This window comes from Hyla sarda, chromosome 8 (genome assembly GCF_029499605.1).
Source record: "Hyla sarda isolate aHylSar1 chromosome 8, aHylSar1.hap1, whole genome shotgun sequence".
NCBI lineage: Eukaryota > Metazoa > Chordata > Amphibia > Anura > Hylidae > Hyla > Hyla sarda.
This window is the reverse complement of record NC_079196.1, coordinates 28,240,831-28,258,244: the sequence shown is the minus strand read 5'-3', so window position 1 is coordinate 28,258,244 and position 17,414 is coordinate 28,240,831. Positions and strand designations below refer to the sequence as shown.

Sequence of the window (17,414 nt, the reverse complement as noted above, 5' to 3'; positions counted from 1 at the left end):
GGAGATAAAATGGCTGATTGCGGGCTGTTTGGCCGCTGGGACCCCCCATGATCTCCGCGCTGGCGCTGTGGCGCTCATGATCACTGAAGCCTGGGGCCACACCACGCCCCCTCCATTCTAGTGTTGCTCGCAAATATTCGCAATTCGAATTTTATTCGCGAATATTGCATATTCGCGAATTCGCGAATATTAGCGAATATAGCGCTATATATTCGTAATTACGAATATTCGGTTTTTTTTGTTTTTTTTTTTCACAGTAAAAATTACAGTGATCATCCCTCTCTGCTTCCAGCTTATGTGGTGTAAGAAGGCTCTAATACTACTGTGTGAGACTGGTGTGCGAATTTTCGCATATGCGAAAATTTGCATATGTTAATATTCGCATATGCGAATGTCGCTTATGCGAATTTTTTAATATGCAAATTTTCGCATATGGCAATTTTTGTATATGGTAATTTTCGCATATGCGAAAATAAAACGAGAATATTATGAATATGCGAATATGACGAATATTCGTCCATATGTTCGCGAATATTCGCGAATTCGAATATGGCCTATGCCGCTCAACACTAGTCCATTCATATCTATGAGAGGGGCCTTGATGGCTAGTATGCAGCCTAATCCTAGCCGTCACGCCTCCTCCCATAGACATGAATGGAGGGGAGGCGGCGGCTGTGGACGCCAGTTATCCGGCTGGGAGCTGAGTTTGCATCGGATGACTGGGGTGCCGTGGCAGAGATGCCTGGGGACCCCCGCGAGCAGACATGTTATCCCCTGCCCCCTATCTATAACATGTCTAGCGGCAGAGTACCCCTTTAAAAAAAAAAATTAAAAACTAAAACATTTATAATGCTATCATTCCACCATCTTTCCTTTAGACGTAGTAATATTCTGATAGAACAAAGTTTTCCGACCTCAAAACTTTTTTTTTTGGAGGCCTGCCATCTGGAGCGTTCCTATCACGGCAAACATGGCAGCGTTCTGGTTACCACTGCTGCTTCAGAGCTGAAGGACGCGGTCTACGTGGAATATGCGTATTCTCTTCATGTCTGTATCCGTTACCTCCAGGTGCTGCGCTTCCCCTCCTACAGCCTAGTAACATACTGGTAGGTTAATTGGCCTCCGATTAAACGGTCCCCGGTGGGTGCTTATATATTGCGCCTGTGGTAGGAAAATTAGATTGCAAGCTCCACTGGGGCAGGGACAGATGTGAGTGAATAAACATGCTCAGCACCGTACTGCTTCCTCTCTGTGCCATATAAACAGGGATAATAGTTGTAAAAATAAAAAAGGTATATAATGAATTGTTCTGTAAAATGTGTTGTAGTCCCACGTTGCTTTATGTTATGTTATTCCGTATTGTACTGTTACTTCTTTTGTTATTTTGTAGGTTTACGTGATTATACGTTAAAGGGGTACTCCGGTGGAAAACAATAATTTTTTTAATTAACTGGTGTCAGAAAGTTAAACAGATTTGTAAATGACTTCTTTTTAAAAATCTTAATCCTTCCAGTACTTATCAGCTGCTGTATGCTGCAGAGGAAGTTCTTATTTATTTTTTTTTTTCATTATTTCCTTTCTGTCTGACCACAGTGCTCTCTGTTAACACAACTGTCCATGCCAGGAACTGTCCGGAGCAGGAGAGGTTTGCTATGAGGATTTACTCCTACTCTGAACAGTTCCTAACATGGACAGAGGGGTCAGCAGAGAGCACTGTGGTCAGGCAGAAAGGAAATTCAAAAAGAAAAGAACTTCCTGTGGAGTATACAGCATCTGATAAGTACTGGAAGGATTAAGATTTTTCAATAGAAGTAATTTACAAATCTGTTTAACTTTCTGGCACCAGTTGATTTAAAAACAAAAACAAAATTGCTTTCCACCGGAGTACCCCTTTAAGTTCTGTTTAGTGCTGTGGCAGGGTTTCCCATTCCAGGGTGCCTCAAGCTGTTGTAAAACTGCAACTACCAGCATGCCCAGAGAACCAAACCCTTTATTGTTTGACTTTGTGGTATCATGTGTACAGGAATGTTAGTAGCATGTGGTATGATGTATAGTGTAGGACAGTGTTTTCCAACCAGTGTGCCTCCAGCTGTTGCAAATCTACAACTCCCGGCATGCCTGAAATGCTGGTAGTTGTAGTTTTGCAACAGCTGGAGGCAAACTGGTTGGGAAACGTTGGTATATGTTTTCATACCTCGATGTTGAACATAGTCATGGTGATGTATAGCACTTATCCAAGTTTTGCTTTGTACAATATATGATGAATTGTTCTGTAAAATGTGTTGTGATCCCATGTTGCTTTACTTTATATTATATAACTTAAGTTATTTTATTACTTTTTGTGATTATACCGTATGTTCTGTTTAGGGCCGAGGCAGTGTTTCCCAACCAGGGTGCCTCCAGTTGTTGCAGAACTACAACAACCATCATGCCCATACAGTCTTCCGGGCATGCTGGGAGTTGTAAAAATTTAAAACTTTAAAAACTGAATAAATTGAATAGAGTGTTTTTTGTTTTATTTTTCAGTTCACGTGGAGAAATATTTTTTTGTTTTTGTTTTGCATTACATTTTTAATAAAATTAGTGAATTTATTAAAAAGTAAAATAAAAAAAACAAATGGGAAAAACAACCCCCATATGGCTCTGTCAACAGAAGCCAACAAGGAAGAGAGCAAGGAAAAATTTGCACAAAAATATGCAAAACACATGGCTGCATCTTTATAAATAAATAAATATAATAATAATTAGAGTTGAGCGATCCAAGCCCTTGAAAGTGGATTTGAGTCGAACTTAAGGGGGTCCGCCAAACTTTTGAGCATTGCCAGGTTTGGCCCTTGCAAACCTGGCATTGTCGTGGCTGAGCTGTGCTCCAGCTGACAGCAGCAAGTACAGCCCAGCAAGGAAAGAGTTAATTAGCACTGTTAGGCAGTGCTAGTTAACTCCTGAAAGGGGGTGTATACATGATACAGCCATCTATATGGCTGGATAATGTGTACAGGGAAGAGAGTAATACTTTCCAACTCTACACTGGTCTGGGCCTCTTCTTGTGTAGCTTAACCCCCTTGTAGGTAACTAGACAACACAAGCTACACAAGAAGAGGCCTGGACCCGCGACAAGATGGTAAGTATCACTCTCTTTATTGTATAAATTATACAGCCAGATCGAGCGATGTATTCACTCCCTCCCCCCCCAAGGAGTTGACTATTTTTATTAACTTCTTCCTTGCTGGGCTAGTGCATAGCGTTCAGCCCAGGTAGATATTACAGTAAACTAGTAGAATTGGTGGTTTCCAGTGACAAAAGAGTTAAAAGGGTTATCCACCATAGGGTGATTTTAGTATGTACCTGCCAGACAGTAATGGACATGCTTAGGAAGAATCTTTTCTTGTCTTGGGGCTAAAACGCCTTGTTGTAAGATTACCATAATGTCGTGGCTATCTTTTTGTGAACTGGCTATTTCCTGTTGGAGTTACTTCTCTCAAACTACAAATCCCATAGTTTCTTGTTTGTAAGTGTAAGGTCATTTTTCTTCCTCCCACACATCAGCCACCCATTGAAACACACCCATGCTGCCCTTAATGCAATAGACCAGTGTTTTCTGATCAGGGTGCCTCCAGCTGTTGCAAATTCTTGCAGAATGATCTCCCAGCGGTCGCTCTATCCATTGAAGCACATACAGGCTCCATCTGATCATGTGACTAGTGATGTAAAGTCCCGGGCCGCAGTGCAATCTGGAAAAACCTGAGACGACACTAATTTTGTATGCTGTTAAAAATACATTTAGGGGCAAAAATCACAGAAGAATTGTGAGATCACCATGGAACACAGGTACAGACACCATATTAGGAACTACACTAACTGTACAGCCGCTGTAGCATAGTCAAATAAAAAGAAAAATTCCAGAATACTCCTTTAAATAAAGCGCTGCTTAATACTTTTAGTGCCGGTTCGCGGTGAAAAAAAGAATATAAAAAGAAAACTTCCCTTAACAACAAAAATAATAATAATAATAATAATAATAATAATAAAAAATAATAATTATATTTATTTACATAGCCCCAACAGATTCTGCAGTGTAGGAGTTAAACTCCTGTAATTATCCCTGCCACAGATTCAAGTCAATGTAAATTTACCCACTTCTGGAAATAAAAGACATCTACAAAAGAAAAGAAAAAACAAAACAAAACACATGTAAATGTCTATTTTCCCTCCTAGGCGAGCTGTGAGCTGCCTTCTACCTGTGTGTCACCATCTCCCCGCACTAATTCCTGATCTTAACATAGTAATTATTCATAAACACCTCTTGCTTGCATGTCAAGATGTGGAAATACATGCTAATTAAATCTAATATAAATCTCAGGCACATCAGTGGCTTTTTTATTTTAATTTTTTTCTCTGTTTTTTTCCGTGCGCCTTAAATGAATGTTTTTCAATAAAGCAGCTGTAGGTGAGAAGTTGGCGATTCCTGTTTGTTGCTATTTTTAATGACATATCACCCTGTATGAAGGATGTATGATCCGCCTGCGTCTCCACCTGCTAATTGTCTAATCACATTTAAATAATGAATTACACTTTAGCATGAAATTATTTTTGCTTTGCATCCTCCGCTTGACATGTTGCTTTGCCTTTAGAATATATCGGTACATCAGGTGAGATCTCACCATTTCCGAAAATGAGCGTGTTCGCCCCCACCCGGTTGGATTCGTTGTATTGTGACAAATTATGGAAAGGTGACTGTAATGTTAATTGTGTTAGCTTCTATAAATATGTCAAATTATTGCAAGCGGTTATTTAATGCAAGCAGGTTAATGACTGTGATGATATCCCCCGGATTATGTCTAGTGCAATGGAACTGTTAATGCAAGGTAAGATGATGCAAGCGACAGGAGCACGTTGAGTATTGACTGCGGCTGGGAAGAAGAAGCTCGAATTGCTCAATTATCTATCTATCTATCTATCTATCATCTATCTATCTCATATCTATCTATTTTTTTCTTTCTTTCTATCTATCTATCTACCTATCTATCTATCTCATTTCTATCTCATATCCAGGACTCAAGTCCTGAAGGAACTCATGAGAACAGAGTTCCTGCACTTTTTCCACAGAAGGAACGCAGTACCCCATAAAGGGGTACTCTGTCCCTAGACATCTTATCCCCTATCCAAAGGATAGGGGATAAGATGTCTGCTTGCGGGAGTCCCAACGCTGGGGACCCGCGCGATCTCGCCTGTGGCACCCCAGACATCCGATGGATGGAGTGAACTTCACTCCGTGCCGAATGCCTGGCGAAGGGGGGCAGAGGCTCGTAACATCATGGCCATGCACCCTCAATGCAAGTCTATGGAAGGGGGTGTGACGGCCGTCATGCCCCCTCCCATAGACTTGCATTGAGGGGCTGTGGCCATGAGGTCATAAACCTATGGAACTGCACCCAACGGTCTAAACGAATGCCGGGTGCAACAGGGAGAGTACGGGGATCCCCAGCTGCAGGCCTCCTGCAATCAGACATCTTATCCCCATTAAGTGGAAATCTTGGGTGAGTTCCCACACTTTTTTTCCCAGGACTTGACCCCTGCCCATATCTATCTATCTAACTCATACAGGGGGCAAAAAAAGTATTTAGTCAGTTCTCCCACTTAAAAAGATAAGAGAGGCCTCTAATTTTCCTCATAGGTATACCTCAACTATGAGAGACAGAATGAGAAAAAAAAATCCATAAAATCCCATTGTCTGATTTGTAAAGAATTTATTTGCAAATTATGGTGGAAAATAAGTATTTGGTCACCTACAAACAAGCAAGATTTTTGGCTCTCACAGACCTGTAACTTCTTCTTTAAGAGTCTCCTCTGTCCTCCACTTATTACCTGTATTAATGGCACCTGTTTGAACTTGTTATCAGTATAAAAGACCCCTGCCCACAACCTCAAATAGTCACATTCCGAACTTCACTATGGCCAAGACCAAAGAGCTGTCGAAAGAAAACCAGAAACAAAATTGTAGACCTGCACCAGGCTGGGAAGACTGAATTCTCAATAGGAAAGCATCTTGGTGTGAAGAAATCATCTGTGGGAGCAATTATTAGAAAATGGAAGACATACAAGACCACTGATAATCTCCCTTGTTCTGGGGCTCCATGCAAGATCTCATACTGTGGTGTCAAAATGATCACAAGAACGGTGAGCAAAAATCCCAGAACCCCACGGGGGGACCTAGTGAATGACCTGCAGAGAGCTGGGACCAAAGTTACAAAGGCTACCATCAGTAACACACTATGCCACTAGGGACTCAATTTATGCAGTGCCAGACATGTCACCCTGCTTAAGCCAGTACATGTCTGGGCCCATCTGAAGTTTGCTAGAGAGCTTTTGGATGGTCCAGGACAGTATTGGGAGAATGTCATATGGTCAGATGAAACCAAAGTAGATCTTTTTGGTAAAAACTCAAAACATGTGTTTGGAGGAGAAAGAATGCCGAGTTGCATCCAAAGAACACCATACCTACTGTGAAGCATGGGGGTGCTAAGGGACCAGGACGACTGATCTGTGTAAAGGAAAGAATGAATGGGGCCATGTATCATGAGATTTTGAGTGAAATCCTCCTTCCATCAGCAAGGGCATTGAAGATAAAATGTGGCTGGGTCTTTCAGCATGACAATGATTCCAAACACACCGCCCGGGCAACAAAGGAGTGGCTTCGTAAGAAGCATTTCAAGGTCCTGGAGTGGCCTTAGCCAGTCTCCAGATCTCAACCCCATAGAAAACCTATGGAGGGAGTTGAAAGTCCATGTTGGCCAGCGACAGCCCCAAAACATCACTGCTCTAGAGGAGATCTGCATGAAGGAAAGGGGCCAAAATACCAGCAACAGTGTGTGAAAACCTTGTGAAGACTTACAGAAAACATGTGACCTCTGTCATTGCCAACAAAGGGTATGTAAGAAAGTATTGAGATGAACTTTTGTTATTGACCAGTTATTTTCCACCATAATTTGCAAATAAATTCTTTAAAAATCAGACAATGTCATTTTATGGATTTTTTTTCCTCATTCTGTCTCTCATAGTTGAGGTATAATTACAGCCTCTCTCATCTTTTTAAGTTTGAGAACTTGCACAATTGGTGGCTGAGTAAATACTTTTTTGCCCACTGTATCTGTTTATCTATCTACCAATCTATCTATCTATCTATCTATCTATCTACCTATCTATCTATCTATCTATCTATCTATCTATATATTTATCTATCTATCTTTATATCTATATCTATTTATCTATCTATCATACTTTATATTTAGTTTATTTCCCTACAGATGGCAATAATTTCCTCTTAAAGTGAAAATCTCATTAATCCTTGAAGGTCAATTCTCTAGAGAATCCTCCCCCCTCCACACACAAATTGATCCTAACAAGTTGTAATAAAATGTATTGTTGAGAACCATCCCAGGGAATCTGAATTCTAAAAGCTTCCAAAAACAATCGCTAATCATTAAAATATGATCATAGGTTGAACGGAAATGTAATTCATTAAGTTAACAAAAGTTCCCATACATAGCGGCCGGTTCACAGGAGCAGGGAGCTGGGTCGGAGCATTGTGCCCATGTTCCACAACCATCACTCATTCATTCGGCTGTTATCAATTTAAAACCATTGAAAACTCCCACACTGAGTTCATTGGAACAGTCAGTTTTAATATCTCGGGGCATCTGTTGCTTTTTGTGAATTGGTCGTGGAGCAGGAATAGTGAGTTAAGCTCAGACCAAGACTACAAAAGATCTGCACAACATACATCAAGCGCCAGACATATAGTCAATGGCAGACTTATTAAAACAGCGCCATTTTTTTTCCCAGGGACAATATATTTACACATTATTTATATTTACATAAAATCTATTCCAAACGGAAGAGTTTATTAATTTATTTGTAAATATTTTTTTCTGCATTTAAAAGTTATCTGGATCATAAATCTTTCCTTGAGTCATGTACTTATGATTGGTTTATTAGGATACTTCAAGAAGGGGCATAGAATGAAGAAAAAGTTCCAAGGAAATGACAAGAGCTACACTGTCAGAAAGCATTTGCTCTTAAAGGGGTTATCCAACATAAGGTGACTTTAGTAATTAAATGTCATATAGTAATCAGGGCCGGCTCTGCCTATAGGCAAAATAGGCAGCCGCCTAGAGCGCTCTCTTGATGGGGGCGCCACTCTGTCCACCACAAGAAAGTGTGACAGCCACAATGTGAACCACTAACTCAACCTGCTCAGCCAGCAGCAACACCATAACCCCCCCCACTGACGTGTGTCACCCCATTAGTATGGTAATTACTTAAGGAGGGGGTTTGTTACTGTGTGTCATCCCAGTTATAAGGTGATTACATATGTAGGAGGTTTGTTACTGTGTGTCATCCATGTAGTACGGAGATCACATCAGGAGGAGGTTTGTTACAGTGTGTCACCCCAGTAGTAAGGAGATTACATGAGGAGGGGGCTTGTTACAGTGTGTCACCCCAGTAGTAAGGTGATTACATGAGCAGGTTTGTTACAGTGTGTCACCCCAGTAGTAAGGTGATTACATGAGGAGGGGGCTTGTTACAGTGTGTCACCCCAGTAGTAAGAAGATTACATGAGGAGGAGGAGTGTTACAGTGTGTCACCCCAGTAGTAAGGTGATTATATGGGGAGGAGGTTTGTTACAGTTTGTCACCCCAGTAGTAAGGTGATTACATGAGGAGGGGGCTTGTTACAGTGTGTCACCCCAGCAGTAAGGAGATTACATGGGGAGGAGGTTTGTTACAGTGTGTCTCCCCAGTAGTAAGGTGGGGCGTGTCAAAGGGTGGGCCAATGAGTGGCAACATTTTCTTTTGTCTAGGGTGGCAAAAATCCTTGCACCAGCCCTGACAGTAATGGACATGTTTACCAAGTATCTGTGCTTGTGATAAATGGCCATGTCCTGTGTCCCCCATCATGCTGCTGGTTTGTTTTTGGAAACTGGTTATTTCCTGTGACCTCCCTCAGACTACAATCCTTTGTTTCAAGGTGAGAGGTGACTTATTTCCCTCCCACACATTGGTTGCCCCACCCATTGCAGCACAGCCACGCTCCCTTTGATCACATGACCTGCCCAACATCACCTGAGACACAAGCTGTGGATCTGTGTGATGATGAATGACGCACATGTGTGGCGGTAACATCATCAGGCGGCGGCTTCACATAACAGACAAAGCAGCCAAGCCCCCTTTCAGCACCTGACTTGTGATGTATAAGGGCTGCACAGGAAGCTGGGAAAGGTCCGAGACAACGCTCATTTTGAAGGCTTCAAAAAATAAAATTCTGGGGAACATAAAGACAAAGAAATTCTATACGGGCCACCAAACACAACTAAGTGATTTCCTTTGAAGAAAACGTTGACTGCAAATTTTTCACTTTGTAAAATTGGACACAGAAAACCTGGTTCAAACCGTCTCAAACCCACAGCGGGAAACTTGCTGTAGATCTCACATGTGTGACTGTACCCTAATAACTTTATACACCGCTCACGCTGTTCTCCGGGTAATCTCAGATGTGCCAAAGCAAAATGGCACAAAATTTAGATGAGCGCTTCTGCCTATTGATTTTAGCACCCGGGGGAGGTCTCAGCATCTGAACCCCCACAAGTCAAAATTTTTCACATGTCAGAATTATTTAGTTACTCTTTATAGTTACCCTTTATATTATCCACTATCCATAGGGTAAGGAGATAATTTGTCTGATCGAGGGGGTCCCGCTGTTGGGGCCCCCGCCATCTCCCGCAGCACCCGGCATTCTAAACAAACGCCAGGTTCCTGCTGCAGTGGTCGTGACATCATGACCACGCCCCCTCGTGATATCACACCACGCCCCTCAATTCATGTCTATGGGAGGGGGCGTGTTGGCCAACAAGCCCCCTCCCATAGACATGAATGGAGGGGGCGTGGTCATGATGTCACAATCATGGCCTCTGGCTCCTTAGGTTCTGAACAAAATGTTCACACAACAAAATGTCTGCCCGGAAAATTTCAGGGCGGACATTCCGCAGATAGCGGGCACCGTCAGAGCATGTCGGCACTAGGACCACTCGAACATGCTTCATCTCCGTAGAAGGCAATGCATTTCTGAGCAGATTCCACATAATTAACTGATTGGAATCAGAATTTCCGCAGAAGATGTGTTTACTGCCGAAATTATGCCATGTGGACGGTGTGGCAGAATCCCATTGAAAACAATGGGACTCTGCTGCAACAGAATTTCTGAGCGGAATCTATCCGCCTGATTCTGCTCAAAAATTCCACCGTGTGAACATAGCCCCATGCTAAATTTTGTAGTTCTTCAAACCTAGAAAAAGTTGCCATTCAGTCGCCATCTGTGTCCGAGCTGTAATCGTGCTCTGACTGGTTGTCACACAACTTTCCTATAAATAGATAGAACAAGATTTTTACCAACCGAACAGGATGACTCAAAGACTAATGATTTCAATTTTTTTTTCCGTTTTAGATAGAAATATTCCTAAAATTCAAACCATTTGCAGCAGATTCCTTCTTGCAGTGGTAGAGCCCACTTTAAACTAATATTAGCTCTGTGAACGAGCATTGTAGAATTATTTAATTGTAGCGAGAGAAGCCAGCTGTATTTGTAAATAAATTATAGCAATTATAAAATAATCATATGTACGGGAGAGTAAAAAGTGCAGCTAAAACTGGAACATGGAAAAAGTTGGAATATGTTCAAAGAATATAAAAACGATACAAATGTGGCAAACAGCAAATCATGGCATTGGGTGATACAAGGCCTCCTCTTAACCCTTTAAGCATTTTCATTTTTTCCTCATCACCTTCTAAAAATCATAACGCTTTCAATTTTGCATATAAAATTCCATATGATGGCTTATTTTTTGCGTCGACAATTCTACTTTGCAGTGACATTAGTCATTTTATCAAAAAATCCACGGCGAAACGGAAAAAAAAATCGTTGTGCGACAAAATTGAAGAAAAAATTGCATTTTGTAACTTTTGGGGGCTTCCGTTTCTACACAGTATATTTTTCGGTAAAAATTACACCTTCTCTTTATTCTGTAGGTCCATACGATTAAAATGATTCCCTACTTATATAGGTTTGATTTTGTTCTACTTCTGAAAAAATCCTAATTACATGCAGGAAAATTTATATGTGAAAAATTCTCATCTTCTAACCCCTGTAACTTTTTTATTTTTCCGCGTATGGGCCAGTATGAGGGCTCATTGTTTGCGCCGTGATCTGAAGTTTTTATTGATACCATTTTTGTATTGATAGGACTTTTCGATCGCTTTTTATTCATTTTTTCATGATATAAAGAGTGACCAAAAATACGCTATTTTTGATTTTTTTTGCGCGTACGCCATTGACCATGCGATTTTATTAACAATATATTTTTATAATTCGGACACTTCCACACGCAGCGATACCACATATGTTTATTTTGATTATTTTTTACACTTTTTTTTATGGGAAAAGGGGGGTGATTCAAACTTTTATTAGGGAAGGGGTTAAATGACCTTTATTAACTTATTTATTTTTTTCACTTTTTTTGCAGTGTTATAGGTCCCATAGGGACCTATAACACTGCACACACTGATCTTTTACACTGTTCACTGCAAAGCCATAGCTTTGCATTGATCAGTGTTATAGGCGGTCGATTGCTCAAGCCTGAACCTCAGGCTTGGAGCAATCAATCGGTGATCGGACGTGACGGAGATAGGTGAGGGGACCTCCGCTCTCGTGCTAGCTGTTCGGGACATCGCAATTTTATTGCATTGAAAAGTGATCTTTTATGTGGGTGATCTTCTCAAAGAAAAATGACCACATTGCAAAATGCATGAAGACTTGAAAATCCATCACACAAAATCTGGTCTGGATAAGGGGGAGGTCTTTTTGAAGGGGTGGTCACTGTTGGAGCTTAACTCTACTATAAAGGTGACAGAATGTAAAAGTGAAAATACTTTGTTAAAAAATGATTTATTTATGTTAATATCCCTCTAGTACCTTTAATAAGTCCTTTCTCCTGTAGAGTTTTCAAAGAGGGACGACGTGTGATGAACTTCTTCAGTCTGGTCTTCACTCGGTTCCTCTCGGATGAGTCTGAGGAGCTGTAGTTTAATCTGAATACTGTAAAGTAAAAGACAGGAATCCATTAGAAAAAGAGTTTACTACAGATTGGACTTGCTGCTCCTTCAGTCTCTGAATTTGTACAGCATTTATACAAATAGTAAAATAAAATGTACATAGCAGCACTAGTACAGCAGTCCTTTAAAGGGGTACAGCGTTGCTAGGCATCTTATCCCCTATCCAAAGGATAGGAGATAAGATGTCTGATTGTGGGGGTACGGCTGCTGGGATCCCCAACGATCTCTGTGAGATCCCCTTTAACCCCTTCCCATAGATTTGCATTGAGGGGGCAGGCGTGACGTCACGAGGGGGCGGGGCAGTGATGTCACAATCCTCCAGCCCCTGTATCTTGAGTCATCAGGCACGGAGTGAACTTCGCTCTGTGCAGCAGATGACTAGCGGGCTGCAGGAGAGATCACGGGGGTTTCCAGAGGCGGGACCCCCACGCTCAGACATCTTATCCCTTATCCTTTGGATACAGACCATTTTAGCCTTGAGGATGCAGCCAATTTTTTTATTTATTTATATAAAACCATCCATCATTATAACAAAGCCACATAAATATATACATAGCAATTCAACCCCCCCCCCCCCACCTCCACCTGATAGCGGGGCACGAAAAAGCCAAGCTACATTTTTTCTTTTTCATCTTTTCTTCCTCAACTTTTAAAAGCCATATGGGAAGATTTATCCAAACCTGTCGAGAGGAAAAGTTGACCATAGCAACCAATCAGATCACTTCTTTTATTTTTCAAAGGTCTCTTTACAACTGAAAGAAGTGATCTGATTGGTTGTTATGAGCAACAGGTCAACTTTTCCTCTGCACAGGTTTTGATAAATCTCCCCAATAATAATTTTTTTTTATCCTCAGACCCAAATGAGGGTTTTGTTTTTTTACACGACCAATTGTGCTTTGTAATAGCACCTTCCGTTTTACCATAACACGTACGGTGCAACAAAAATAATATTATTGGTTATATTTTTTTAAATACATTTTTAAGGAACTGTTTACAGCAATCTATAGATCAGACCATACAAGATGATCCCCAGAGTGGCCCTGGGGCAAATAAGCAGAGCTCTATTCACCATCTTGACTCAGACCCCAGCAATTGTGCTTTGGGTGGTCCATTGAGCCTCTAAAAGCCCTCCTAATACTTCAGATGCTGTGATCATTATTGGGAATCATAGCGTCTAAAGAGTTAATGGCGTGCAATGACGGGATCGCTGCTGCCCATCATTATCGGTGAGTGTCCGGCTGATAGTAGCTGTCTCCCACTATCTTTCTATTAGATGACATTGGGCGTACTGAATGCCCTTGATGTGTGGGGCTTAACCAACAAGGGGCGTAAATGTATGCCCTGGAGCGTTAAGTGACTAAGAAGCAAGCGCAGCTCCTGCACTCACTTCATAGTCACTTAACGCTCTAGGGCATCATTTACGCCCCTTGGTCGCTAAGTCCTAGATGGCAAAGGCATACTTGTATGCCCGGTGTCCTCCATGAGCTAAAGGATAACCAAACCTTACTTCACTTCTCTGACTTTATTTCTAGGCTGGTGGAGGCCTCTAACAAGAAAAATACTGTACTTGTCATTATTGTTAAAAAGAAAAAAAATTGACATGTAATTGGGCGTGTTCAGATCCTGACCGGTTACTAGAACAAATGGGATGAGAAGTGCACAGCGTCCCCGGTCTGTGTCCAGGACCCAAAGACTTACATTCGAAGACCACCCTGGTCATATAACACAGATCCAGGAGAGAATGTGCTAAACGTGAACTTGTTGACGTTCATTCCACTGATCAGTTGGGTTCTGAACCCTTAGACATAAGAAAAGTTTGTGCCTATTTAACACGTATTTTCTATTGTATTTCAGGTAGATATGTTATTAAAGGGGTATTCCAGGAAAAAAAAACTTTTTTTTTTTTTTTAGATCAACAGACTCCAGAAAGTTAAACAGATTTGTAAATTACTTCTATTAAAAAATCTTAATCCTTCCAATAGTTATTAGCTGGTGAAGTTGGGTTGTTCTTTCCTGTCTGACAACAGGGCTCTCTTCTGACACCTATGTCTGTTTTAGGAACTGTCCGGAGCATAAGAGGTTTACTATGGGGATTCACTCCTACTCTGGACAGCTCCCGAGACAGGTGTCATCAAAGAGCAGTTAGACAGAAAAGAACAACTCAACTTCAGCAGCTGATAAGTACTGGAAGGATTAAGAGTTTTTAATAGAACTAATTTACAAATCTGTTTAACTTTCTGGAGCCAGTTGATATATATAAAAAAAAGTTTTTTTTTCCTGGAATACCCCTTTAATTTAATTTAGGGGATAAGATGTCTGATCGTGGGGGTCCCGGTGGGGACCCCCAGATCTTGGCTGCAGCACCTCAGACATCGGGTGCACGGAGCAAACTTTGCTACGTGCCGCATCACTGGCAATGCGGGGCGGAGGATCCTGATGTCACGGCGACGCCCTCTAATTGCAAGTCTATGGGAGGGGGTGTGACGGCCATCACGCCCCCTCCCAAAGATTTGCATTGAGGGGGCATGGCCATGACATCACAGGCGGGACGTGGCCGTGACGTCACGAGCCTTCCGTGCTGCACCTGACGCTCTAAACGAATGTCCAGTGCAGCAAGGAGATCGTTCGTGTTCCCCAGCGGGGGTACCTGAGATCAGACCTCTTATCCCCTATCCTTTGTCTAGGGGCGGAGTACCCCTTTAATACATTGAGCGACATAATGATTCCCTGCACTTACCAAAGTTACAAAGTTAACTCATTAGTTCCCTGAGAGACAGAATGAAGCAGACAGTTATCTTAACCAAGCCGATTTTCATTTACATTAGCCAATTATTTCTCAAGTATCTTGGGGATGTTTGGATTTCCAGCCTTGAATGTATGACTTTATAATCCAAACTTCTAACACACTTTGTGCCTCATTGATATCAAGGGAGCTAAACTTGCCAAATTGTTCATTTAAAGTAAATAAAAGATAGCCAATTAAGGAAAGTAAAATATAAACACATGCCCATGATAATAAGAGGATAGTTTGCCTGTCGTTTTACTACTGAATTTAATAGAACGCTTCTCCTTTTTCCCACAACACCAGCTGACCTCACAAATACTTTCATGAACTTGTAATCACATGAAAAAAAAAAAAAAAAAAGCGATGCCTCTGCTGAAAAATGCATTAACCAAATAATCTATTCCTTTACAGAAACACCCTTCACGCTAATTTGACCGTTTGGTCAAAGGCAACACTTTGTATACGGTTATACTGCTGGAGACAAGTCATCTACAGTCTATACCCCGAGAGGGCCCTACATTTTCTATTTAATAGCTAGATCATATCCAAAGCGCAATTTATGCAGAATTAACCCTTCATTTAACCCTTGCTTTCTTCAAAGTTTTGTAGTCTTTTTTCAAATTGTCACATTACGAACTGTATACAAGAAAATATATATATACCAAAGTGGAAGTCCATGAAAGATGTATTGATGTCATGGAGAGGTTAAATCACCTCTCCAGGTAGTATCAGTCTCTCTTTCGGGAGGTGAAGACCTGTGTTAATTCTGATGACTCAAGCGCCACTCCTACGTAATTGTTTTATAATACAGATTAGATTATTGGCTGCAGATGCCACTAATATTGACAGGATGTGACAAGAATCGTACGCACATGGGAACAGCTCAGCAGGAATTGGGCACTTGGCATGCCTATGTATAAGTAAAAGTTGCAAAAAAAACCTTCTGCTACATATTTCACAACTCCTGTGTCATGCAATGGTGAATAAATTTAAATTGTTGGAGTAATTGGTAAGTAGAAAATTCTATTTAATGAAGATTGGTGGAGCTGTCACTGCCGAGACCAGTCTACCTTGGAAAGTGGAGGCCAGTAGCCATGGCAATGATGAATGGGCCTCGTTTTGTAGATTGTGGGGGATCCCAGCAGTCAGACCCTCCGCAATCAAACACTTATCCTTTATTCTATCCTTTATCCTTTTAATAGGCAAGAAAGAGGGGATATATGTGATACCTTTATTTCCTTGAGGTTATATATGGTAAAATCTGATGATTGGTTCCCTTTAATATGCAATTATGTCATTCTGTAGTTCACAGGAAGCCAGCTGACCAAGGACAAAATAAGCCATGTATCACAGCCTGGGTATGACATGATACATGACCCCCCAACTGGGTGATGGCCCCTACACTAAACTAAGTGTATAGTGCATCAAGGGAATTCAGATGGGCCGGGAGACGGAAGAGGTGCAAAAACAGAAGACAATGGGTTAACCAGGGAAGAGCAGAAAGTCAAAACCTACTGGGGAACTAAGTACAAAATTAAAACCAGCAGTCAGGGCAAGCAGGGATCAAACTAGAAGGCAGTACAAAATAAGCAGGGAAGAAAATGGTCAGAGAGCAGGCTAGGGTCAGTTCACAGGAGGTCAGATCAGCAGAGAAACAAAGATATAAAAGGGGAAGGAAGATTGGTGACATGATCGATCACAATTATGGGCAAATAATGCAGATGCGGTTTAAATATACTACTGCGAGCACCGTTACCAAAGCTGATTGGCCCAGCACCTACACCTCCTTATTGAGTCAGCTGTGTCCCTAATGACGAATGGCCCTGCGAGGTGCAGCTGATTGGCTCTGTGATGTGCCCTATGATGTGGATGGCCATCTTCAGAACAATGGAAGATGCTTCCTGCCATGCCAAACAGAGATGGAAGGTGGTGCTGGCACGGGGCAGGATAAGTTCATGACACCATGTTTTTCTAATTCTGTACAACCCCTTTAAAGGGGTACTCCGGCCCTGAGACATCTTATCCCCTATCCAAAGGGAATAAGATGTCTCACCGCGGGAGTCCTGCCGCTGGGGACCCCTGCAATCATGTATTCGCCACCCACCTGTTTGAGCTGCACGCCGCGGTGCCAGCTCACAAACAGCCGGCGTGGCGACCATGGGGCCAGATTATCGCGTTGTCACGACTCTGCCCCATGTGTGACGTCACCCCCCGCTATGAAAGTCTATGGGATGGGGCGTCACGCCCCCTCCCATATACTTGCATAGCGGGGGTGACATCACATGGGGGTGGAGTCGTGACATCACGATACTCCGGCCCCGTGGTCGCCACCCGGGTGTTTATGAGCTGGCACCGGGGCGTGCAGCTCAAACAGGTGGGTAGCGTATACATGATTGCGGGGGTCCCCAGCGGCGGGGCCCCCGCGGTGAGACATCTTATCCCCTATCCTTTGGATAGGGGATAAG

General features: G+C 42.0%; 1 protein-coding gene across 2 annotated transcripts in view; it reads right to left on the bottom strand.

The window, feature by feature from the left end:
- The window catches only part of ARHGAP15 (Rho GTPase activating protein 15), a 788,583-nt gene that overhangs the window by 289,083 nt on the left and 482,086 nt on the right, over nucleotides 1-17,414 (bottom strand). For both annotated transcript variants that reach the window (XR_008847054.1, XM_056534907.1), the window contains exon 10: nucleotides 12,025-12,147. Coding sequence is in view for 1 of the 2 variants with exons in the window: in XM_056534907.1 (XP_056390882.1) it covers nucleotides 12,025-12,147 (123 nt within the window). In the remaining variant the exon portion in view is untranslated. The remainder of the gene's footprint in view (nucleotides 1-12,024; nucleotides 12,148-17,414) is intronic.